Here is a 25,053-nt window from a genome sequence, read left to right on the forward strand (position 1 = left end):
TAGAGCTATATAACACATTAGTGATTGCCAGGGATTAAAGAGGGGATGGGAAGGGAGAGAAGTAGGGGTGGCAATAAAAGAACAACATGAGGGACCCTTGCGATAGAAGTGTGCTGTATTTTGACTGGAAATGTCTGTATCTTTATTTTGAAATTATATATTGTTTTGCAAGTTGTTACCATTGGGGGAATTGGGTAAAGTGTACAAGGGATCAAAATTAAAAGCTTTTACATATATACGAGTACAAATTTTAAAATGTCTTGAGTTCCATGCCATGGCATTTTGATTTATTTTTCTGTAAGTGATGAGCAGCCAACAAAGAAGTGGAGAGGGGGTTGACATGAAGCCATATGTGCCTTAGACTGGCCTCTCTGACAGGGCGTGAATGTAGGAGTGGAAGTGGATAAGACAGCAGGAGGATTGGTAGGAAGCGTAGAGATGTAGGGACAGCACACTTGATGGCCTCCATTTCCTGTTTGAAGTTAAAATTAGCCACTGAGAGTAGAGATGACAGGTTGGATAGAGAGGTTAAGAATGGTGACAATTTGAAAACTAAAAAGGAAGAATTGTGAAGTGATGCTAACATCTCAGCTCAGCTTAATTACCACGAATTTGTTTTGATAATAGACGTCAAAGTTGTGTGATTTTTCCCTAAATTTTCTTATCACCTCAGGAGGGAAAAGGTAGACAGATTAGACCCAGTTCAGGCTGGGAGAGAGTGACCAAATTCAAAGAGGAGAAAGTCAAATGTGTCTATAAAAAGCAGCCCCAGGTCAACGAGCATAGTCCAAATTGATTTAGGAAAGAGCTGAGGCCAGAGCTATTTTGAGGTAGAGCTCTCCAGAAGGTGAGAAAGAACAGAGATGGACCTTGTCTGTGGTGAGAAGCAGAACAAGAATTCAAACCTAGGCCCTACTGGCTCTATAGTCCATGTTCTTTCCATTGTCCAAGTTCCCTCCTTTTGAACCTTTTTGATTCAGCAGGTCAGGCCTAGGCTAGGAGTGTGGGCAGAATCTGTGCCAGCCCTAGTCTGGAGCTACAAGCCCAGAGTCCTGGTGTCTGTTCCAGAATAAGAGTTAAGAGTTTAGAACAGGGTCTGTGGGCCTTTCAGAAGTCTGTTCCTTCTCCACCTCCTTTAGGAAGTCTTCCCTGACTCTCTCAGGTATCTCCCAACACATCACTTTGTATCTTTACCCTCTGCAAAGCCTAGCAGTTCCTGTAGAACTCATTCTGGAGCTTCACTAGAAATGTTATCCTGGAAGGATTTCAAGTGCAAATGAGCTGTTGAAGCTGCCAGTCTCTGAATATAACAGTTTAAACTTGGTGGGGTGTTGTAGAATCTATGATTCTGTTTTTTTTTCCCCCTTGTTGTTTAGTTCCTCCAAAGACGTCTCATGATTCCAAAGTAGCCCCAATTTTTCCATTTCCCAGGGACCTGACTGGAGTAATTCCTCTGTGACCTAAACTTGGCCCTCCCTAGAGATAGGCGCTGCTGCCAAGGCGTGTCCATGCAATGGGATAAAACTCAGTCCCTCTGCCACAAAGACATCCAGGGCTCCTGCAGGATGTGGAGTGTCAGAGCAGCCTGGCACAACAGCCAGGGTGAGTAACCTGGGGCCCTAACACATCCCCTTCTCCACTTGCCAGATAGGTGACTGCCTCAGCCTCAAGTAGAGATTTCAGAGGGAAGGGTCTGGAAATAATGCAGAAGAAGAAGTATTCTTGGACGATGAAAGAGACAGCAGCCACATCTGCTGCTTGTAGAAGAGGGCCTGAAGGAGGCTGCCTTCCTGAGTTTCAGGGAGTTTACAGCTCAGAGATGAACTGGAAACCCAGGCCACACTTCTGGGGAGAGATGTCCTGCATAGTCTCTCAAGAGAGGGAGTGGATGAGAGCATGTGCCAAGTTCTCGTACCATCGAACATTCCCATCTGGCATTCAGTTTATTTTTTTATTATCAGCTCGTTTTCATACTCTAATATCAAAAATTTTAATTTGGTTCATGACTTAATTTCTTTATTTAGAAAATTTTTGTACAGAATTTTCTTCTCTGTCCTGAATATGTCCTGATCTCCAAGAGTATTTTTACATATCTGTAACTTGTTCTATCCCTTTTAATTTTTTATAAAATATGTCTGCACAAATTCTATGTTGGAATTTCTCAGTTTGTTACTCATTTTTAAATGGGGTGAGTTCCACCAGTGTTTTTATATTTGCTAAAAAGAGTGTCTGAGAGAAGGAATGAAGGATGACAAAACTTTATTTCCTTTTTAAAAATCTCCTACCATAATATGTACAAGCCTCTGCTCTAGAGGCAACTCCCTGCCAAAGGGGAAAAAAAAATCCTTTTTACCTTCAGAGCAAGCTGATTATATTGGCTACATAGGGTATAACTGTAGACCTCAGGGTTCAGAGTAAAACCTCTTTTAGCTCACAAACCTATTTATGGTGGGTTATTTTGGTGACCTATATTTTTAGAGTACAAATAAAAGTTTATTGTAAAAAATTAAAGCCTTCATATTTCATAGTTCACAAGGGTAAAGGAAGACTAGGTAATTTTTAAAAACCTGCACAAAAATTTCACTTTCACCTCCCCTCACCCTCAACTATTAAAATGGCCTGACCAAATGTTATCAAAACAAACACTATAAATAACACCAGTCCTTTAAAGACAACTATCCCAAATGTTATTTCTTGGCATAGGTGATTTTCATGGCATGGGCCAGTGTGATCTTAAATCCTTGTAAAGCATCCGTGGCAACTCCAGCCTGTCCATCATTTTCAAATTCAACAAATGCAATGTCATGCCTCCCAGCTACCAAAAGAACTTCCTCAAAACCAGGGAATTGATTAAACAGCATGGATAACATTATCTCATTCGTCTCTTCTGGTAATTATTAAGGAATAACATATAGTTTGAAGAATAATCAGGAACCTGAGGATTTGGTGTTGCATTTCCTTGGGTATTGGCTGAATTTGGTGTTCCCTGACCAGGCTTCTTATTTGCAATCATTTCTGTTTGGTCCACAGTTTTGGCTTTTTCCTTTTCTGTGTCAGCAAAAGTGTCTCACATTTTCAATATTATATCAGAATCTGTTTTTGCATTCTGGATTTGCACTGGTTTACCATAAAATGGAAATCCCTGTAACTGTCTCAAGGTACCCGTGGACAGGCCCAGTTCTGCAAATTTAACAAAGGCCTCCTCATCTTCATGGTCTATGAAGCCACAATATCTGCCACATGGCCAAAGTGAGAAAACAGGGCATATAGGGATCTCTTCAATTCTTCTTTTTTAATTTTGACATTCATGTTGTTGATATAAATTGTATGATTTGGTCTGATACCCATGTTTTGGGTTAAACTGTTCAAACAGCCTGAGGCCAGAGCCGTGTTCAGTAAGAGATGGTGACCTATTTTAAATCTCCACTGAAGGATATTTGGGTGGCTGTTTCTCTTTTGTTCTTTTGTTAGCCTACCTTTAAAGGATTTGTTTGCTTATTTACTTGTTTGTATTGAGGTTTGTTTGTTTATTTACTTGTTGTTGTTGCTAGAAAAGCAACAACAACCTAATGCTGTCAATCCTTCAGTCTTCCACAGTTTGCAATGTATTTCCAGGTGGCCGCTATTTCTTGTTTAAATTTTTTTTTAAATTTATTAGTTTCAGATGTACAAGACAAGGTAATACTTAGACGTTCATCATTTATATCCCTCACACTGTGAACCCCCCTCCCCCATCCACTATCCCTCCGACCTTGCACCGAGCCATCACATTATATATATAAAATCACTATTTCTTGTTTAAAATGGGGTGGTTTTAATGAGGCTCTTTAGGATCATCTTACATATTTTTTTACAAAGTCATTGCTTTCTTCAATGTGTGAAGAGATTAGGGTTTCACAGTATGAAATGATAGTTTTGTAGTCAACAGATTTAAAATATAGCTATTCTCTAGTTTGCTTTTAGATAGAGTATGTTTTAAATCTCCTTTGCATTTTATATTTGTTATTGTGTGTGAACCCATGTCATTCAATATCAGAACTGGTATTTTCTCCAATAATTTTGTCTGCTTACTTTTCTGCCCAGATTGAGGTCACATCTGTCTGAAGGCCTCATCTGTCTTCCAAGGATGCCCCCTTCCCAGGCCTATGTCAACCTCTCCTTCTTCCAGCCACCTGCTTTCATGATGATCGGCATCCCAGGGCTGGAGGCCATTCATGGCTGGATTGCCATTCCTTTCTCCTCCATGTACACTGTGGCTCTCACTGGAAACTGCCTGATCCTCCTGGCTGTGAAGAGGACTCCCAGCCTGCACCAGCCCATGTACTACTTCCTGTCCATGCTGGCCCTCACAGATGTGGGCCTCACCTTGTCCACCATGCCCACCACCCTAGCTGTGCTCTGGTTTGACCATCGTCTCATTGGCTTCAATGCCTGCCTGGTCCAGATGTTCTTCCTCCACTCTTTCTCTGTGGTAGAGTCCTCGGTGCTCCTGGCCATGTCATTTGATCGTTTTGTAGCCATCTCCTACCCCCTGCGCTATGTAGCTGTCCTCACAAATAATGTCATCATCAGGATTGGTCTGGCCATTGTGGTTAGAGCCACTGTGTCCCTCTTCCCAGTACCCTTCTTACTGAAGCGACTGAACTTTTGCCCTGGCAAGATCCTCCTGTCCCATTCATTCTGTTTCCATGCAGATGTCATGAAACAAGCCTGTGCTAACATTACTGTCAACATCCTTTATGGGCTGTATGTAGTTCTGTCCACGGTGGGTGTAGACTCCTTGCTTATTGTCCTATCTTATACCCTCATTCTTCACACCGTGATGGGCCTAGCCTCTCCCATGGAGCGCGTCCGGGCTCTCAACACTTGTATTTCTCATATCTTGGCTGTTCTGGTTTTCTACATCCCAGTCATAGGTGTGTCTATGATCCACCGTTTTGGAAGGCACCTACCTCACATTGTACATTGTCTTATTGCCTACGTGTACCTGGTGGTGCCCCCTGTACTTAATCCCATCATCTACAGTGTAAAATCCAAGCCCATCAGGGAGGCCATGCTCAGAGTGCTGAAGGGGAAGAGGCAAGGCTGATGAAACCAAGAAACAACCACAGAATCTGAGGAAAAACATGGCAAAACAGTCATATTTTATGTCCAGAAAGCCATTATTCAGAGCCTTGACTCAGACACATTATCATGAATATGGCAAGGAAATGGACATCCTCAGACTGATGGGTGAAGAACAAATAGTCTTGATTGTTTTCTGCACTCATTAACTTCAGCTATTTTATACAGTGTTTACTTGTCTAAGAATCTGTGCTCATTACTAGAGATATTAAAATAAACCATACATGGTCTCTTCCCTCCATTGGAGGACATAGGCTTATAAATACACAATTATTACAAAGTATAATGTGGCTGTGATGGGTACACGCTAAGTGCTACAGGAACTTAGAAGATGGTTTACTGTCTTCTCAAGAGGAAATGAGAAAGGAGTCAGGTAAGAAGGAGGGTGAAACGTGATGAGGAGTTTGTCAGGCAGAAATGGTGGACAAGAGGGGGGCATACTAATAAAGGGGAAAACATGTATAAAAAAGAAGAAAAACAGAAAAGAAACTAAAAAACTGAGATGTGGAATTATTTGGTGTGCTTATGAAGAGGTGAGTAGTCATATGTGGCTCAGAATAATCTGTGTATGTGTAGGAGGGAGGACAGGAGATGAGCTAGAAATGATGGGCAGTGGTAAGATTTCTGGGGATATTTCAGACCTGATTGAAACATTTGGCCTTTGTTCTTTGTTTAAAAGTCAGCCACAGAAAAGCTATTGCAATGTAAAATGTTACACCATCTTAACTTTATATTACAGTTTAGAAAAGTGAAAGTGCAGGAGAAAAAGAGTGCAAAGAAACCATTTAGGAGGGTGTTGTAGCAGTCGAGCAAAAAGAAAATGGAAGGTAAAATTAAGTCAGTGTCGCCAGTACTGGAAAAGAATGGATGTATTTTTTAAAAATTGTATCTCTACATTTCCTCTCTGTCCTCTGAAAGTCCCTGAAAACAATGACATCAGTAGCAGTAAGCAGAATTAGCATCTGCCTATTGATTTCTAAATACCATTCCCCACTACAAATAGCCTGGAATCCTTGGAGAATTGCTAATTCCAGGTATGAAGCAGGGAGAACATAAGGTGATACTTGAATAGCTTATACCTGAAAGCAATAAAGAAAGCAAAAAAAATAAATAAATAAAAGTACTATAAACAACAAACAAACACAGAAACCCATTTGAAGGGGCTACCAGTGGTCAAAGGTGGGTCAATTGGAAGATTAAAAATAATTTTGAAAGTAATGGATTATAACAATGAATTTTTTTTGAAGTCTGAGTCCAAATATTTAGTGATACTTAAAACAGGGAGAGAAAAAGGGAAAAAGAGAAGAAAACTCCTTTTCGTTTTTAATTATTTATTTTTTTCAGCTACAGTTGACATTCAATATTATTTTATATTAGTGTCAGGTGTACAGCATAGTGGTTAGATATTTATATAATTTATGTAGTGATCCCCTCAATTAGTCCAGTACCCACCTGGCACTATGCACAGTTGTTGCCACATTATGTAATGTGATGTTTTGATATACATTATGAAAAGATTCCCAGAATCAAGCTAATTAACACATCCATTAACTGTCCATTACTTCATGGTTACCATTTTGTGTGTGTGGTAAGAGTCTTTGAGATCTACTTTCTTAACAAGCATGTAGTACATTGCCATTAACTGTAGTTACCCTGCTATACATTAGTAGGTCTCTAGAACTTATCATTTTATAACAGAAAGTATATACCCTTTGACCAACATTTCCCCTTTTTCCCCACCTTTCAGCCCCTGGTATCCACGATTCTACTCTTTGTTGATAAGTTCAGCTTTACTATTATTAGTAGTAGTAGTTTCCGGTGTACAAAACAACATAGTGATTAGATATTTACATACTTCATAAAGGATTATAAGAGAATATTATGAACACCTTCATGCCAGTAAATTTGAAAATTTAGATGAGATAGAAAATACCTTGAGAGACATAAAATCTTATAAGTCTGGATCAAGAAAGGATGAATGCATCTTTTACTCTTACTTAGAGTCTTCCCATCACCTACCTTTTCTAAAGACAATTTCTCTGGGTGATTTTTACTAAAAGCAATTCCTATCTCCAAGTTCCATAAGCCCTACTTTTGGTGAGGCTTTCCTCCAGTGATATTCCTATATTTTAATATAGGTATATCTTTCTTACCTTGAAAATAAAGGTAAGAAACAGATTTCTTGTCAATTGTGATGGTGAAAAAGATGAAAAGAAAGAATGAGAAGAGGAGGAGAAGGAAATCAGTATAGAAGGAAGTTAGGGTTCTTGACACGTCTGAGATGAAGACCCTGAAAGAAAAACAGCTCTATTTCTTCTACAAGCTACCCTGGAAACTGTGGTCTGAAGTGGTCTTTCTCTTATCCACCCCAACTCTGCCCTGCAACTTCAGTGGCAGAAATAAATAAAGGATGCTGTGGGGTCAGAAATCAAGCTTATGTGGTTATTGCTAGAGAATATGTAGTGACTGAAAGATCCCTAAGGTCAAGTTCTCTGTCTTTTTATTCTCTGTAGCCCTAGCATTCCTAACATAGTGTCTTACCTAATTATATTTTTCCATAAATTTTTGTTAAATAAGTGAATAAATAAATGTGTTGATCGGGTGATGCTGAGTAGTGACACAGTGGTATTGTGCCAGCTGCCTCAGCAGTAACTCTTCTTGTAACCTCACTCAGGAAATGTCCATTTCTCCAAGAGACTCACTTGCCTATTAGTTTCCATGATGAAGTCTGATAATGACAACTGCATCCTCCTCTATGTCCCCATTTCAGATATCCTCCAGATTCTCCACAACCTCATTCTTCAACTTTCTTTGGGTTAAAAGCCCTGCATCTCTGTTGGCTTCCTTAGGAGTGGAAAAGGCAGACTGCAAACTCATTCTGCATCAGCTTCATTTCCTTTGGATCAAATCTAACATAAAAAAGCTAGGAGATGCCAGGGGAATGGACAATAAGAAGTTGGAGAGTACCTTTTTAAAGAGATAAACGATCAAAATCAATTCGAAAATCCTAAACCAATGGTATAATATCGTCCTTTCCCAAATTCAAGTCTGTTTATCTCAAGAATGCCAGACATAGTAGAAACGGATGACCCTTCACATGTATGTTCATTTGCATCCACGGGATAGTTAACTTATTTAAAAGAATGATACAAGATACCTTCTTAACTTGAATAGATATGACTCAAAAGTCTCACTCAAACTTTTCTGAACTGGAAATGGTTCAGTTCTTTAAAAAATAAATAAATAAAGTGTGCCAAGAGGTCTGGGAACACTGAAGAGAGACTAATTCTTTTGGATTAATGAATTATAAAAACTTCATTTTATGAGATGTTATTTAAAAAGAAAAACTGTAACAGGCAATTCAGAGAAAGAAAACAGAGGCCTTAAAAGTGCATAAGATCATTAAACAGCAAGCATTATAAAGTAGCTGAATAACATGGTGTGTGGAAAAATTAGAGATAATAGAAAAATAAGATAGGGATAGGTACAAAAGGGAAAAGGATAAGTCTACTGATATTCTAAGAAGTTTGGGCACTATATGATAGGCAATAAAAGACTTTTGATGGATTTTAAACAGGGAAGTTAGATAATCAGAGTTGTGTTAGAAAAAACTCCTACAAACTATGTGGGATTTAGGACTGGCACAAAAGTTGTTCAAAGGCAAGGAGACCAGTGTGGACATTATGACCAAGCAAGAGGTGAGTATCTGGACTAGAGCATTGGTAGTCAGAATGGAGACCACAAAATATGTTTATAAAACGCTTCTTGTAGGGGCAGCTGGATAGCTCAGTTGGTTAGAACCCGGTGCTCTTAACAGCAAGGTTGCTGGTTCACTTCCCACATGGGCCACTGTGAGCTGCGCCCTCCCCAGCTAGATTGAAACAACTACTTGACTTGGAGCTGATGGGTCCTGGAAAAACACACTTAAATATAAAACGCTTCTAGATAAAAACCTAAAATAATGAACAAGTTACACATTGAGATTTAATTATTCAAACTTCTCCAGGACCCAAAAAAGTCCAAGTGGCTTAGATGGTAGAGCCAGAGACAGGAATATTCAAACAAAGGAAATGGGGAAGGTAAAAAGATGCCCATATAAGAGGCATATGATGGTCTTTGTCCAGAATCTTTACTAACTTACAGCCAAATCTAAAAGAGGCAGCCTCCTCCTCTCATTCTAGTCCTTAACTTCAGGCCCTTTCAGGTAACCCAGTGTGTGTGTGTGTGTGTGTGTGTGTGTGTGTGTGTGTGTGTGTGTGTGTGTGTGTGTGTGTGTCTACATTCACAAAACATTTAAGTCATTTAGGATTACAGCCATGAAACTTTATCCTGAGTATATTAACTATCATAGACCTGGAATACTTTCCAAAATATAGAATAATACCTGCATCTCTAGAAAAAATGTAAACTATGTCTGTCTGATTTATCTGTTTATTATTCATCTATCTGTATGCTTCTAACAGGATTTCAAATATAAGGCAGACACACATGTTCATCATATGTCCACACAGAAGCATGCACACACTTATTAAAAATCTGAAAAAATAGACATCAAAATGCTAACAATTTTTTAAGATGACAAGTTTATTGGAGTTTTTATTGTATTTTTTTTCTTTTATATTTTCAGGGTGTCTACCATGTTTCCCAAAAAATAAGACCAGGTCTTATACTAATTTTTGCTCCATTAGGGCTTATTTTCAGGGGATGTCTTATTTTTTTCATGTACAACAATCAAAATTTATTCAAATACAGTCATGTCGTCTTCTGGAACATTGTCATAACTTATTAAATGAGTCCTGGCTGAGAACTTAACTGGTGCTTATTTTCGGGGTAGGACTTATTTTGAGGGAAACATGGTAAGATTTTTGTTTCCAGTGATCATATATTGCTTTCTTATATATTGATCATATAAGAAAAAACAAAGTCTGTTTCTTTCTATGTCTTTCTTTCTGTCTCTCTCAGTCCCAATGTCAGTTCCCTACTGGGCAATGGGCTGATCCTCTGTTCAGTCCAAAATGACCAAAGTCTGCATTGACTGTAATTTATGCTCCTAGTTCTGCTGGCTGTCACTCACCTTGGTATGTCAGATCCCATACTGCTCACAATATTAACCTTCTGGATTCCAGTCCAGGAACTCAGATATACTCTCTACATGCCCTCTCTACCAAGTAATCCTGTGCTACTAGCAATGGCCAGAAAATTCCAGCTGGCTCTGTGCCATGTTCTCTACTATACTACCTGCTTCTCACATTCACCTACCTCTCTTTGGGTCTGACTAGCACTCCCCCCATGGATGGTGGTGTCATTTCTGGCCTGTACATTCCTACTGCCCTCCTGTCATGCCCATACGCCCTCCTTCCCAATCTTCTTTCTTCTGGAAGTCCTGTGCCTGGCTTGTGGAACTCATGGGTGGACCTGTGGGACCACACTTATGCTAAGTGCAGCTGGCAGGGATTCAGGCTTTATTGGTCTCTCCGATGGTCTTCTCTGAACATTGATGCTGTGGGTTTCACCTGCAGGGCACCTCAGGGCCCTGGGGGTATAAGGTGTCCACTTATATGCTCTACTCAGTTTCAGTGGACCCATGTTTCCTTTAGCCTGGCTTCATGGCTAGCCCTATGGGCCACCAGCCTTGTCCAGTCTCATGATGGTTCCTGCTCCTGGCCTGTGGTAGACTTGCCAATTTTTACATGAGCTTCTAGGTGTTCTCAACTGCACCGCTCTGTAAAGTGTCTCTACAGATATCCAGTGAATGCCCCCATTGATAATCATACTATTTCCCAAATTAGACACTGTTTAGGAATACACTCCTACTGACACTACTCCCGAACCAAGTAGTGTCAAATGGTTCGGGAACTATTAGGATTAAAGCCATCAGCAACATTAGCAGGAAACTCCTAAATACAATATTGGATAGATGAGAAAGGAAATAATGCCCCCATAAAAATGCAAGACTCTGGATATGTCTAACTCACTACCCTACTGGTCTCTCTAGCATTCCTCTCTACAATATGGAATTAAGCATCAAAAGGCATAATTTTTTACGTGTGACCTCATATAATTCACTGATCCCCATTGAACATCAATTTCCCCATGGGTACAATGGGGGTTCTAATCATATTCCTGCCTAAATCAAAAGGTTAATAAGAAAATTAAATAAAGAAAAATGTCCATGGACTGTGAAAAATCTCAGAACAGAGTACATCAGCTTTCATTAATGTAGGTAACAGTAGTCTTTTCATACTTCCAACCTTCCTCTGAAAGGCTGTACCTAAAAGAAAAGAAACTATTTATTCTCTATGGAGATCATTTGAAGAAGGAAATCCATGTACATATCTTTTCCTGAGATCCAATATGGTTTGAGAGTCTGAGGAAAAAAATCATAGTTTTAAGCCAAATTATCTATTTGTGTTGTATTGTTGTATTTATTTTAATTTTTTCATGCTTAAGACTTTGGTAAATGTTCTTTACATGTACCATGCTTATCTCAGAATGCTGTGGACTATCAGTTCAAGTAATTTCGAGATTTGCACTGAATGGTTAAATGGGAAGTAATAACCCTCCAACCACAACCACCTTAGGGTTTTTGATAATTATATATAGAGAAGAACTAAAGGGAAAAAACAATATTCAAAAATCGGGATTGGGAGTATAGAGTTTTGCTGCCCCTATCCACATGGAGATTCTCCAACCAGTTTTGTCTTTGAAGGATCAGTTGTGTTATTATTAAGGTTTTTTTCCCCCTAATATTGTCTTCCAAAGTGTTAAAATCTCAACTGAAAGATTTTGAATGAAAAAGAAATTTGATCACTGACACCTAGGGATCTGAAGTGTGGGTGGTCACATGAAAAAGACGAAGGATGCGCTGCCGGATCTCCTTTGTCTTCACTCCATAGACAATAGGGTTGAGCACAGGAGGAATAAGCAGGTAGGTGTTGGCCATGATGACGGGCAGGAGGGAGTCATGCCGCTTGCCAAAACGGTGTACCATAGACAATCCAATGAATGGTACATAGAATATGAAAACAGCACACACATGAGAGACACAAGTGCCAAATGCCTTCGTCTGGGCATCACGTGTCAAGCCCAACACAGTCTTGAGGATAAGCAGATATGACAAGGAGATGAGAAGTGAGTCGAGGCCAATGGCAGAGATGATGACGATGAGGCCATAGATCACATTGACATGGATGTCAGCACAGGCCAGCTTCATGACATCTTGGTGTAGGCAGTAGGAATGGGAAAGGATATTGGAGCGGCAGAAAGGCAGCCGTTTGATGAAGACAGGCAGGGGTGCCATAAGAGCAGCACCCCGTACCACAGCAGCCAAGCCAATCTTGGTAACACGAGGCAATGTTAGCACAGTGGTATGGCGTAGTGGGTGGCAGATGGCCACATAGCGGTCAAAGGCCATGGCCAGCAGTACTGTGGACTCCATGCCAGACAAGGAGTGGATGGCAAACATTTGTATCAGACAAGCATCAAACTGGATGGTAGTAGAATTGAACCAGAAGATGGCCATCATTTTGGGCATGGATGAAGTAGAGATGAGGACATCAAGTCCAGAAAGCATGCAAAGAAAGATATACATGGGTTCATGTAGGCTGGGCTCAGTCCGCACAATGTAGATGATTGTCAAGTTACCTAGCACAGCAATAAGGTAGAGGGAGCACAGTGGAAAGGCCAACCAGAACTGAGCTTCTTCCAAGCCTGGAAGGCCTATTAGAATGAAATGGGTAGCACTGGATTCATTGCCAGTAGAGCCCACCATAGTGAAAAAGCTGAGCTGTGACCAATCCGGACTGGAAGAAGCTGGAATACAAAGATAAGCCATTGTCAGATCCTTCAGAATCACAATACCACACTTCTTTCCCTTCATGCTGACATCCTATCCTCTGACCTAAACTCTAACTTAATTGTCTATCCAAACTCTGATTCTAAACTCTACTTAGCCATCCTTCGTAACTCAGGGCCCACATAAAAATTCATCCTGCCCTACTTACTAACCTTACCTCTAAAGTCAATCCTGAAAACAAGTGAAATATTAAAGGGGAAAAAACAAGCTCTTTACAAGTATAATGTAAATCATTTAGTTTACCAAAGGTAAGTTATTGAATAAATACACATCAGACTTAGATGATAAAAAATCACATCACTTCTTCTTTCCTATCCTACCCTTATGTTCCCCTATGCTTAAAACCAACTGTAATTAAAAAAAAAAAAAAAAAAACAACTGTAATTCTAGCTATATCATTAGATTACATTTAACACTAATTCCAGGTCCAAATGTAGTGATATTAATAGCATCATAGATTAACACTGATACCTAACTTTATCTCTAATCCTAATGACCTCTCCAATTCTAGCTTTAACCCTAACTTTAACATTAACCTAAGACTTAATTCTAGTATACCTACTTTATTATAAAGTCTAATAGAATAAAAACAATCCTAACACACTAACTTCATCCTGAATTCTAACTCAAGAATTCATTCTTGCCCAAATGTCTATCAAACATCTTACATCTGTCCAAAATACTCCTTTTATATCATAAAAGGAGGAACAGCTGAAATGGACGCCATCAGTGTCCCAACTAGGTCTCCTTCGCCAAGCCAATGCACCTATATCTCATCTGCAGGGGATGCTGAGTGCTCAGAGCTCACAGTTCTCCCTTTCTCCAGAAAATTGTCCATAATCAAATGAGAGGCACCTTACCCAGGAAGTTATGCTATTCCCGCCAGGGCACATTTAGAGATCAATGACTGCCTGATATAAAGGTTCAAATGGCTAGCCTCCTTGCCTCACAGAGGGGGAGCTGTGATGCAATGTATGCTCCAGTTGAGACCACAGCCTTACTTAGCTTTCTTTCCCTGCTCTATGCTGCTTCCTTCACTTCTTTTCTCTTGACAGTTGTCCCTCAATACGGCATTTAAATAAGAATCCCCAGCTCAAGCTCTGTTTCTGGGGGACCCACCAGGCTTAAGAGAGAGGGACTGACATAGAAGACCAAACCTGATCACATTAGAAATCTGGAGTAATTATCAATCCTATAGTAGGGTTCCTATATCCCTGAATATCTGGCTACAAAATTGATAGATATAAGTAGAGATTGCTAAGGTGGAAAATGTCAGACTTGAGTTTTTTCAGATATCTCTGTTAAAACAATTAGAGAGTTAACTGTTGTCCTTCCTCCTTTCCTTTCTATCATTCACAAACATTCACGTGTTCCTAGTATTTATTAGATTATGTAATATATATGTATATGTATATGTATATGTTTATATGTATATATATTCAGATATAATTTGGCAGCTAGGTATCTCCTCTTCCCATTATAGAAATAGTGCCACATTTAGGTAGGGTATAGTTAAGATCATTTTATCTTGGGAAGAAAAAAGCAAGTTTAGATTTTTAAGATTTGGCCCTTGACAGCCGGGGTATGTTCTTTCTGCATGGGTAATCAGAGAGTGAAGAAGAGCCCATGGCAAGCACCAGGAGGGGCTCACACCATTCAACCTGTTCAGGATATGTCAACAATCTTTGTTCCACCATTGAGCTGTCACCCAGAGCTTCCCTGAGACCAGACACAGAGGGGAAAACACTGGAGCATGAGTTTTAGAACAGAGAGGACAGAATTTAATTCAAACTGCTGAAGGGAGAATGTATGAAGAACCGTATTTAATCTAGAACTTAGACAAACAGGCTAAACTCATCAATGTCACTTAAGTCTTCAGTATTGAACTCTCTGTAGCATATGACACTGTGAGCAGTTCCCTCCTTCTTAAACTTCTCCCTTCTCCTTCTGCTGCTTTTCCTCTCTCTCTGATCACTAGTTTTTGGTCTCCTTTCTGGACCTTCAGCCTCCTCTGCTTGACCCTTAAATATACTCTTAAATGATAATGCAGAATTTTATCCTTAGTGTTTTTCTTGTTTATACCCTCTCCTAGGCCATCTCATCCCCTTCAATAAATCCATTCATTATGTATAAACTATTGATTCCCAAATCTGTTTAGCAAGCCTTGAATTATTTTATGATACAGATTTATAATTCTGAAGTCTTACTAAAGGGATCCAACAGACTTTCTCTAAAGCACATCAAACTCTCCCTGTCCGAAAAACAAACTCTTCCAGAGGCGATGTTGTCCAGCCATTAAGAGCGTGCACAAATCAATCCTGGATTCAAATTCCAGTCAACAACTTGGCTAGCTATGCAATCTGGGGCAAATCAGTTAACTTCTAGGGAAATCTCAGTTTCCTCATCTTTAAAATGAGGATAATAGTCACTGTGTAATAGAGGTCAAAGTGAGGATTAAATGAGATGATCGGTGTAAAGCATTTAATACAATGCCTGCCACACAGTAAATGTGCAAAAAATCATGTCTGTTGTTGTTAACTGTTTTCCTCTTCTCTGTTATGGTGGCCAAAACAGTCACACAAGCTAGATACTCTGATTCCGAATGTCATGCCACTCACATAAACTTCTTCATCTTCAAACCCAAATATCTTCAAGCCAAAAGAAATCAAGTCACCCTCTGTTGTTTAAAAAAAATACCTTTGAGAGGTCCAAATTAATCCTAGAATAAAGACCAAACTACTAGGGTGTGGCCAAAGGTCTGTCTTTCAGCCTCTGAGCCTGGGTTTCTCTCTCCCCACTCTTCACCACGGCTCCTGGGCCCCAGCCATGTTACAATACATACTATTTTCATGAAGTAGCATTGATTTTCATGGCTCTGTGTCTGTTTGTCTTTCTTACCTCTTGTCCCTTTGTCAAGATCCTCTCAGACTGCACTCCTTGACTTTCCACTGAGCAAAATCTTATTCATTTTTCACATCCTGGCATACTGTCTCTGTCCTGTGCTATTTTCCTAAGCCTCCTTCCCCTGGATGTAATTAATTATTTCCTTCTCTGTGCTCCCGAAGAACTTTGTTTAGGTCTATTTTTATGCATTTACCCTCCTGAATTACGAATTCCTGTTTTCCCTTGAATTATGAATTCCTTAATGGCAGGAACCCTGTCATATTTATTAGTGGTTTATTGATGTTTGTTGAAAATGAAAATGAGTTTTATCAAAAGAAACATCCCTCAATAGGCATCTGATGAGCATTGCACAATCACAGGGGGAGGAAAGGCTGCCAATTGTCTGAACTATAGAGAGTTTTGAGAAGAATAAAAAAATGCTTGGAAGGTCAGTGCAGGGTGATCTTAAGTTCAGAATAAGCATTGTTAGGATCAGACAGAAAGGTCTTTCTTACCCAGGGAGCCAGGGGGCATGAGAGGATACATGGAAAACAGAGTGGGTACAAAGCCTTGGCTCTAAGTAAATGCAAAGTGGGCATGCAGCACAGTTTGTGCCCGAGAGAGGGGGTGACTTAGGATCTCTCACCTGGAGACATCAGCAAGAAGGCTCTAGTACTCCAGAGGGCCAGATATCCATGCCATCCAAGAATTTCAAATGAACAGACATGGTGCAGCAGTACAATTCCCAGGATAAAACTGTGCTGCCTTAGGAGACATGTTGGAAAGACTCACGGATTGCTATATTCAGTGCTATTACCTCTGAGAGTAAAAGATGTGATGAGCAGAGCCCTAAGCTAGGAATGCAAGTCTCAGCTCTAAATAAATGCAGAGGACAATAATAACTCGTAATGCTGCTACAAAATTATATGAGATAAAGCATGTCAAAAGGCACTGTGAAAACAGTATTACAGCATGCAAAGCACTTTTTTTCACATTTCCATAAAAATGGGAAACAAAATCTCTGAGAAAATATAAAGTTTCTAAAAATTTTTCATTTCCCTTCGATTTGTCACCTTAATTGACACTCCACCTCAAGCACACACATACACACACACAAGCACACACTCATACACACACACATGCTGACTAGCAGTCAGTCTCCCACAGTGGCAAAGACTAAGCACTGATATGGAGATTCCAGAAATCAGAGAGGAAGATTCAGCTCGCCTGGAAGGAAGGTGCCTCAGTAACGTGAAGTGGGCATTCACTTCATCTCTGGAGGTGAAATGTCAGGCTGCATCTCACAAGACTACAGTAGGAGAGAAATGAAAAAAATGGGGAAGGCAGCTGTCCAGAGGGCCCAAGTATCACCCTTCAGACTGTCCAGCCCTGAAGCATGCCAATCTCCCACAATCCCACCAGGAGGCAGGCAGAGGGACAAAATGACTTCCAGCCTGAGCGACAGTTGGTAATTAGAACCACTGGCATGCACTCAGAGATAGAATGTTTGGAGCTCTGGAGGAAATTGGAATTAAATCCCTCTAGTTTGAAAATAAATCATAATCAAGGAAAAATAAACAAAGCTTTTTTTACTTTTTTTTTCTTTTTTAGAAAGCCCACTCTGCTCTCACCTCTAGGGAGCAACTCTGGGCATGAGATTTTCTCTGAAAAAGTCACACTATCTTAAACAAGTCCCAGAAATGTTTTTTGGAGGACGGTGAAGGACATCTTGGCCATTTCTTGAGGACGAGGGAGCAGGAGATCCCAGATACACACAGTGGAAACCTACTCTGAGGCTTTCGATCCCCCTCATTCCTTCTCCCTGGCTTCCAGGACTCTGTCCCCAGTGCCAGCTCAGCCCCTATGAGCAGCCCTTCTTCACACTTTTCCCCAAAATTCTCTCAAAAACCCATAGAAAAGCAGCCAGTGAGGTAGGACAGGGCTATTAGCTCTATCTCTTCTTACACAGGAGAACAATGAGGTCACTCCCAACACTGATTTTACTGTTTTTGTGTTAACAGCAGAAATCATTGAGTGACTACAAAATGCCAAACACTATATAAAGCTAATCTCTAACCCAATAACAACACTGCATGATAGGAATTCTATATTTCTTCTCTATATTATATGTGAAAAAACTGAGGTCCCAAGGCGGTTAAATAATGTTCTTAGGGTTAAACAGTTGACTGGTAAAGTAGGAATTTAACCTAGACTAACTCCAATGCCTTTATTTTCCCCTGTTCTAGGTTGCCTTTAATTGTGCTGCACCTTCTGAAAGCCAACAGGTAGGATAGGAGAAGGCTTGGTAAAATAGAATACCTGGCCCAGGTAGACCCTTGGAAGGAAACCCAAGAGGACAGGAAAGAAGACCCTGCTTACTGGGACCTGGGCACTGTCCTTCTTTCAGCCCCAACTCCTCTGGCTGTGACATGGGCAGCCCCCACAGTGGAGATTAAAAAGCTATATCCTCTACCAAGTTCTTCTTTCATTTACTATTAGAGCCTCTCGTCAACCTGTCAGGCAGATATTATTAATCCCATTAGACGTATAAGGATATTGAGAGTTACTTAGATGTCTCAGTACCAAGTCTATGTGCTTTCTAACAGGTCAGGTTACTGTCTTCTCCCAGTCTCCTTAAGAATGCACCCATGATTTGTAAAAACTATTTCCATGTTATTCTCCAAAGAATCCAAAATTTGAGGACCCATGAGGCCAGAAAGCCTCTCCAGGACTCAGAACACCTGACCAGCTCTTCCACTTAGATTCAGTGGGGAAGAGAAATGAGGGGACAAGAGAGAGGATTCATGGTTACTACCATTTCTGGGCTAAGCACACAGAAGATTCCATGCCTAGAGGAGTGGGTTGGGGACCTCGCGTGCCACTGCCAGCCTCTGTGAGAATATCTAAAAGAGAATGTCCTGGGAGAGAAGCCCAGAAATAACTGGGAGCCTCTATCTCCTACTCCCAGGCCCAGTCAGGGAAAGCTGACCTCAGGGGCAATGCTGTCACCTGTAAGGACCAAAGGAGCTCATCACTCGATTCGTGGAGGAGCATTTTTCCTATTACTCCATGAGGGTAGTAGCCCCAGAATCACATCCACCCCAAATTATCCACATCCTCTCTCCCCTAAACTTACTTGTATTCACTTGAGAATGGCCAAGATGAGAATGGAAAGATAAGAGACTTCAACTTCTAACTCAATAAAAAATTAGGCTCCCAACCCCATTCTGCTCACTCACATCAGTCTGGCCCTGTAAAATTACTACTACACAAAGCCCCAAGGGTTCAGGTCCCTGCCCCTCCACTTCCCAAGTAGGACCAGAGTCAATAAGCACCCACAGACCTGCAAAGCTTGACCTAGGTATCAGTGCCCTACTCTCACCATTGCTTGCATGCAAGGGAAATGTGGTGCAGTGCAAAAGTTAGATTGGAACTTTGATCAATACACTGATCCTTTCAACAATTACAGGCATACCTCAGAGACATTGCAAGTTAAGTCCCATACAACTGCCATAAAGCAAGCTGTAATTCTTTTGCTGGTGGAAAAAGATTCAATTTGTAAAAAATGCAACATCTGCGGAGTACAATAAAGAGAAGCCCAATAAAACAAGGTACACTTGTATTGATTGACTGACTACTGTGGACCAGAGTCTGTGCTAAGCACTGTAGATACTGAGATACAGAGTAAATAAGTCACAGTTCAGCCTCCCAGCTGTGGGGTAAACTTGAGACAAATATGTGGCCATCACAGCTTGTGGCGATAAATGTTAGGATAAGAGTAAGTACGAGGGCATCAGGAGCAAATAGACAATAGCTCACCAAGTCGGGAGGCTCAGATTGCTTTCCTGAGAAGATGATGTCTGAGCTAAGACTTGTGGGGCAAGTTGCAGTTAACCAGTCAGGGTTCTGGGTATGGGGACAGCAGCATTCAATTAGACAACAAAAATGCATTGAGTGCCTACTATTTGCCCCAAACTGGAGATAAAACAGAAAAGATCACTGTTCTCACAGAGCTCATAAACTAGGAGGGCAATAACAAAACATTTACAAATAAATGATCAAGAACATTTCAGACAAAGATGAGTGCACTAAAGACAAGACAGAGTGATAGGAGGCAAAGGACAGGCACAGGGCACCCATATTTGAGATGGTAGTCAATAAAAGCCCCTCTGAGGAGGTGACATATGAGCTAAGAGCTGTGTACTGAAATAACACGAGCCATTCTATTAATAAGATTTAGGAAAAGAGTGCTCCAAGCAGAGGAGACAACAAAAGAAAAGATCTTGAGGCAAGAATGAGTTTGGGGGTTCACACAACACAAAGATCCATGTAACTGTACTACAGGAGAGTTTCAGAAGATGCGAGCAGAGAGGAGGGCAAGAGCCAGGTCACATAGTGGCTTGCAAGACAAGACAAGGAGCTTTGATTTAATTCTGAGTGACTTGGGGGAATTTAAGCGACAGACCCCATCTAATTTGGGTTTTGTTTGTTTTTTAATTGTTAATTTTTTTATTAGTTTCAGGTGTACAAAGCAACATAATAGTTAGACATTTACACCCCTCACAAAGAGATAACTCTCCCCCCCACCCCGAATCTAATTTGTTTTTAAAAGTACACTCTCACACGTGCAAAGACCCAGACAGAAGAGAACATACCTTGTTTGGAAGGCTGCAAGTGATTCAGTGTGGCTGGGGTAAAGAGTGCAAGGCAGGAGAAGTTGCAGTGTAGACACTAATCCAGTTTTTAAATGGGCTAAAGACTGAACCCTGATCCTAAGCACAGACTGGGTCAGGATCAGGCCCCAGGAAGTCCCAATCTCAACCACAGCCTGACTCCTGCTACAGAGTCTCCGATGAGCCTGGATCTCAATCAGAATCCACACCCCATATAGAGCTATATATAGTCTGACCCTTAATCACAAACTGAGTTTCGACCACACTAATGACCTGGGACTGGCTTTCTTCACACACCAAACTCCATTTCAACTCTAGCTCAGTCCCCACCCCATCTGTTCTCTGCTCCCCTTCACCTTCATTTAGGCTAACTCCTGCCAGGCTCAAGATGGGCATACCAGTAAACTGCTTAATGAGAAATTGCTTGGAAACTACCCACAGGCAGCATCTAACATCACCCATGCTTCCCTTCACCACACAAACATAGAAATTGCTAAGGCTGTCTGCCCTCTGAATCAGGAGCCTTGTTCAACACCCACTGGTCCCACGCCTGTACTTCTGGTTCTTCACAGTCTTGTTTCTCATTCACTCAGCAGGTGTAATGGGAGACCCCTAGCTACACATACCTGGATGTACCACCTGGTCTCCTGAATTCACCTCAACTTCACTGCAGGAACGTGTGCCCTTTTCTCTAGTACTCTTCCTGAAGAGGTCTGGCAGGCTGTACTGCAGTGCAGCCCTCCCTGCCTCCACCCCCTCCTTTGGACCTCCTTGGTCAGGGTTATTTATTTATTCTGTCTTATCTCCTCCTCCTTCTGTTTCTCCCTGCTGGTGGGTGGAGTGCTGCCCAGAGGATCTATCAGCAGGTAGCCCCTAGTAGCCAACTGTGGGTCTGGTGTTCTTCTTGACTTCTGTGTCCTAGGAAGGAGCGCCTGGGGGGATGCGGAAGAAAGGACAGTGGGTAGAGAGGAACCCTAGAGTCCTCCCCAGGTGGGCCCTGTGCCAGCTCCCAACATGAAGTTATACAGGAGGAATGAGTAAGGAAAGGCTACAAGGAACTCATTTATGTGACCATGGCTTTTGTGAGGAGTTTTTCTCCAAGGTTCTTCCGAGGCTCATCACACTCAGCCAGAGGAAAGGCAATATAAGCTTTCAGGGAGATCCCACGATTAATTGCCAGCTCGTTGCCTTCTGAAGTTTTCTCTGTCCCCTACCTTCTTTCCTTTGGTGGCGCCTGCTTGGTTCCTTGCTGAGACTGGATCCTAATGGACCCATTTGTGATTCCCCAAACCTCTGGGTCTATATTTTCTTTCTCCTCGGGCTCTGGGCCCTGTGTCTAGCTAACTCATAACAGGAGTCCCATGAGACCATGCCTCTGCCTGGCCTTGGGCTGAAGAAAGAGGCTGTGATTTCCTTAACCCTCCCCTACCCCCCAAAACCAGCCAAATAAGCACAATGTCATCTGGTTTCTCTCTTAAGGGCAAAAATAGTGAGAGAACATTTTAGAGAGTTAGAGAACAACTTCAATGTGAAACTAAATACCTTCCATATTTAAATAAGTTAAAAAAACCATGTCTATAAATAAAGTGAATTTTTGTTGGTTTCTCCTTAGTTTTTACTGATTAATTTCACAACTGTAGATTTTAAATTCACAACAAAGGGCATGCTGACTTCAGCTGTGCAAAAATAAGCAATGGCAAACCAGGCCAGTCCAACACAGACTACATCAAAACTAGTGATTATAAGAGCTCCAGGGGAGCTCCATATACTTTTCATGGAAATGTAAATTGGTGCAGCCACTACGTAAAATAGTATGGAGGTTTCTCAAAAAATTAAGAATAGAATTACCATATGACCCAGCAATCCCTCTTCTGGGTATCTACCCAAAAAATTGAAAACATTTATCGGTAAAGATAGATGTACCCCAGTGTTCATTGCCGCATTATTTACAGTGTCCAAGACATGAAAACAACCAAAGTATCCTTCAATAGATGATTGGATAAATATGTGGTATATATACATAATGGAATACTACTCTGCCATAAGAAAAGATGAAATACTGCCATTTGCAATAACATAGATGGATCTTGAGATTATTTTGCTAAGCAAAATAAGTCAGACAGAAAAAGTCGAGAACCATATCGCTTCACTTATATGTAGAATATAAAACTGAAAGCAACAAAGGAACAAGACAAACAAAGAAACAGAAATCCATAGACAAGACAATAGTTTAGTGGTTACCAGAGGGTAAGAGGGATAGGGTAGTAGAAGGGGGGTAAAATATATGGTAAAGGGGGTAAAATATATGGTGATGGAAGGAGAACTGACTCTGGGTGGTGAGCACACAATGTGAGATATAGATGATGTATTATAGAAATGTACACTTGAAACCTATGTAATTTTACTAAATATTGTCACCCCAATAAATTTAATTTTAAAAAATACAAAAAGAAAAAATAAGAGCTCCAGGTACCTGCAAACCTGCAGTTTGACACTTGCTGCCAACACCCTTGAGCCATCTCTACTACTTCCCTCAACTTTCCATTGACTTAAACTGTGTGAATACTTTTTTAAAAATTACCCAGGAACTTCTCCTAGCCAAGATGGAGTAACAGGAAGTAACGTCCACCTAAACAAATCTAAAGTGGACAATATATATAAAGCAATGGTTTGCAAGACCCTAGATATCAGGTAATGAAGGACATTGCACCCTGACACATGGGAAACACATGAGGCAAACTCTATGTGTCCCCAGCATACCACCTTGAAAGAGTTTCCATGCTGCAGCACAGGGATGGAGAACCAGGCAGAGTCCAGAGGACACCCTAGTTTGAGGATGTGGAGCAGAGAGTTCAAGAAGATCAAGCTAGCTAGAATTTGAAGGCACAATATTAAAGATGAGAGATCTACATGGAGAGAGAACTCCAGTGATGTGCAGAGGGTCCTCCTCAAGCATTGAACTGAGTACTGATCATCACATGCATGTGAGCAAGCTGGGGAAAGAGCCACAAGAAAAGATTAGAGTTACCATGTCCAGTGCTCACACAGGACCAAGGATAGCGAGCATTCTTACCAGCCAGACTGGAAAAGTTCAAGATTCACAGGGCATTGAGTAGAGAATACAGAAGAATCTTGTCTCAGTAGTGCGAATAATTAACTAGACATTATCTAGAGTGTAGTGTTGTGCTTGGATCATAATGGTCATTAATAGCTGGAGAAAGTACTTTGTGGACTTTATAAAATGATACAGGTCAAACTAAGGACTATAATTTATAGAGAAAGGAACACGAGATGAGAGTGGATGGGGAATAAGAGTGAATTGGTTCATCTAAAGTGAACCAGATCCCACTCAGGCTCTCCCTTTTCTGAGAGGCCCCAGCCAAACAGCCATTGAGCGTCTTACATGCCAGGCCCTGGAGATAAAGGAAAACTAGTCCTTGTCTTCAAGAGAGAAAGACAACTATCATACAGATATTTACGTTCTATAATGGAGGATAAACAGAGAGTTATCATACAACTATTTAAGCTCTGTAACAGTTGGAATGTAGAACTTTAAGTGTTACGATGGAGGGAAGTGTGGAATCTGTGAGAGCATAGAGGAAGCCCTTAATCTAGTCTAGCAATTCACCAAGTTTTCCAACAAGCAACAATTACTGCAGCAACAATTACAGCTACCCAAGTAACAGTATTGTAGAGGACTCAGAGATCTCCCAAGATCTCCTGAGAAAGAAGGCCACGAGATAGTCTAAAACTAGTGACACTACAATCTGGACAAGGGACTAGCTTCTGGCCTGTGCACAGAATGTGGTTATGAAAGGTGAAGACAGCAGTATTTTTAATATTATCCCCTATAAGGAAATAAACCTATCTCATTTTATCAGTTTGATTATTTAAAACTAAAGCAGGTCTTCGAATGACATTGTTTTGTTCAACATCATTTTGTTATAATGTTGATGAGATGCCATAGACACTTAACTCTTGCTTATATCAATTAGCCAGTGGTAAAATTGGTTTTGTTATAAGTCATTTCACTCCAAGTTGCAGAATTTATTGATGATGTTAAGTGAGGACTGACTGTATTGTCACCAACATTTATTGATCGCTTTCTATTTTCCATAAGTTTTCACACCTGTCATCCTATTTAATCCCCACAACCCATGCAACAAGAGCTACGTTATATTTCTGTTTTATAGTGCTTACGGTTTCCAAAATTACAGTGGTTCAGTAAGCTAAGTAACATGCCCAAATATCAAAGCTAGCGATCCTAACCTCTATCACATCTAATTCCAACCCCACAGTGTCTCTTTTTTTTTTTTTAACATAGATAGCAACCACATTTAAAGGAACTTTTTGGCAAGGTTTGGCTTTCGCTGAATTTTACAGGTGAATTTGAATTTCATTGTAAATCACACAGCAGCGCAGGGAAATGAATGTCAACTTCTCTAAAGCTTTGTGAAAACAATTTATTAGGAAATAAAAATTAACAAGTCAGGCCAAACTGGTGATACACTGCACAAT

General features: G+C 40.7%; 2 protein-coding genes and 1 pseudogene across 4 annotated transcripts; 1 reads left to right on the forward strand and 2 right to left on the reverse strand.

Annotated features, from left to right (window-relative positions):
* Positions 1-1,553: 1,553 nt before the first annotated feature.
* LOC308503800 (olfactory receptor 51I2-like) lies at positions 1,554-6,211 on the forward strand. Its single transcript, XM_081063464.1, has 2 exons — positions 1,554-1,602; positions 4,084-6,211. The coding sequence occupies exon 2, from the start codon at positions 4,127-4,129 to the stop codon at positions 5,087-5,089; it is 963 nt and encodes a 320-aa protein (XP_080919590.1). The 5' UTR covers positions 1,554-1,602; positions 4,084-4,126; the 3' UTR covers positions 5,090-6,211.
* LOC308503861 (U2 small nuclear ribonucleoprotein B''-like) lies at positions 2,688-3,384 on the reverse strand (annotated as a pseudogene). The gene has a single exon. The product of its transcript is annotated as a U2 small nuclear ribonucleoprotein B''-like (transcript).
* Positions 6,212-6,471: 260 nt separating the features above from the next.
* On the reverse strand, positions 6,472-21,289 carry LOC308503807 (olfactory receptor 51E1). Of its 2 annotated transcripts, none has more exons than XM_081063471.1 (2): positions 21,162-21,289; positions 6,472-12,936 (listed from the first exon to the last, which is right to left on the reverse strand). In XM_081063471.1, exon 2 carries the CDS (start codon positions 12,893-12,895, stop codon positions 11,942-11,944), a length of 954 nt encoding a protein of 317 aa, XP_080919597.1. In that variant the 5' UTR covers positions 12,896-12,936; positions 21,162-21,289; the 3' UTR covers positions 6,472-11,941. The 2 variants fall into 2 exon arrangements, with proteins under 2 accessions (XP_080919597.1, XP_080919598.1); XM_081063472.1 differs by lacking the exon at positions 21,162-21,289 and adding an exon at positions 20,518-20,733.
* Between the last annotated feature and the right edge of the window lie 3,764 nt (positions 21,290-25,053).

Source organism: Rhinolophus hipposideros (genome assembly GCF_964194185.1).
Source record: "Rhinolophus hipposideros genome assembly, chromosome: 10".
Taxonomy (NCBI): Eukaryota; Metazoa; Chordata; class Mammalia; order Chiroptera; family Rhinolophidae; genus Rhinolophus; species Rhinolophus hipposideros.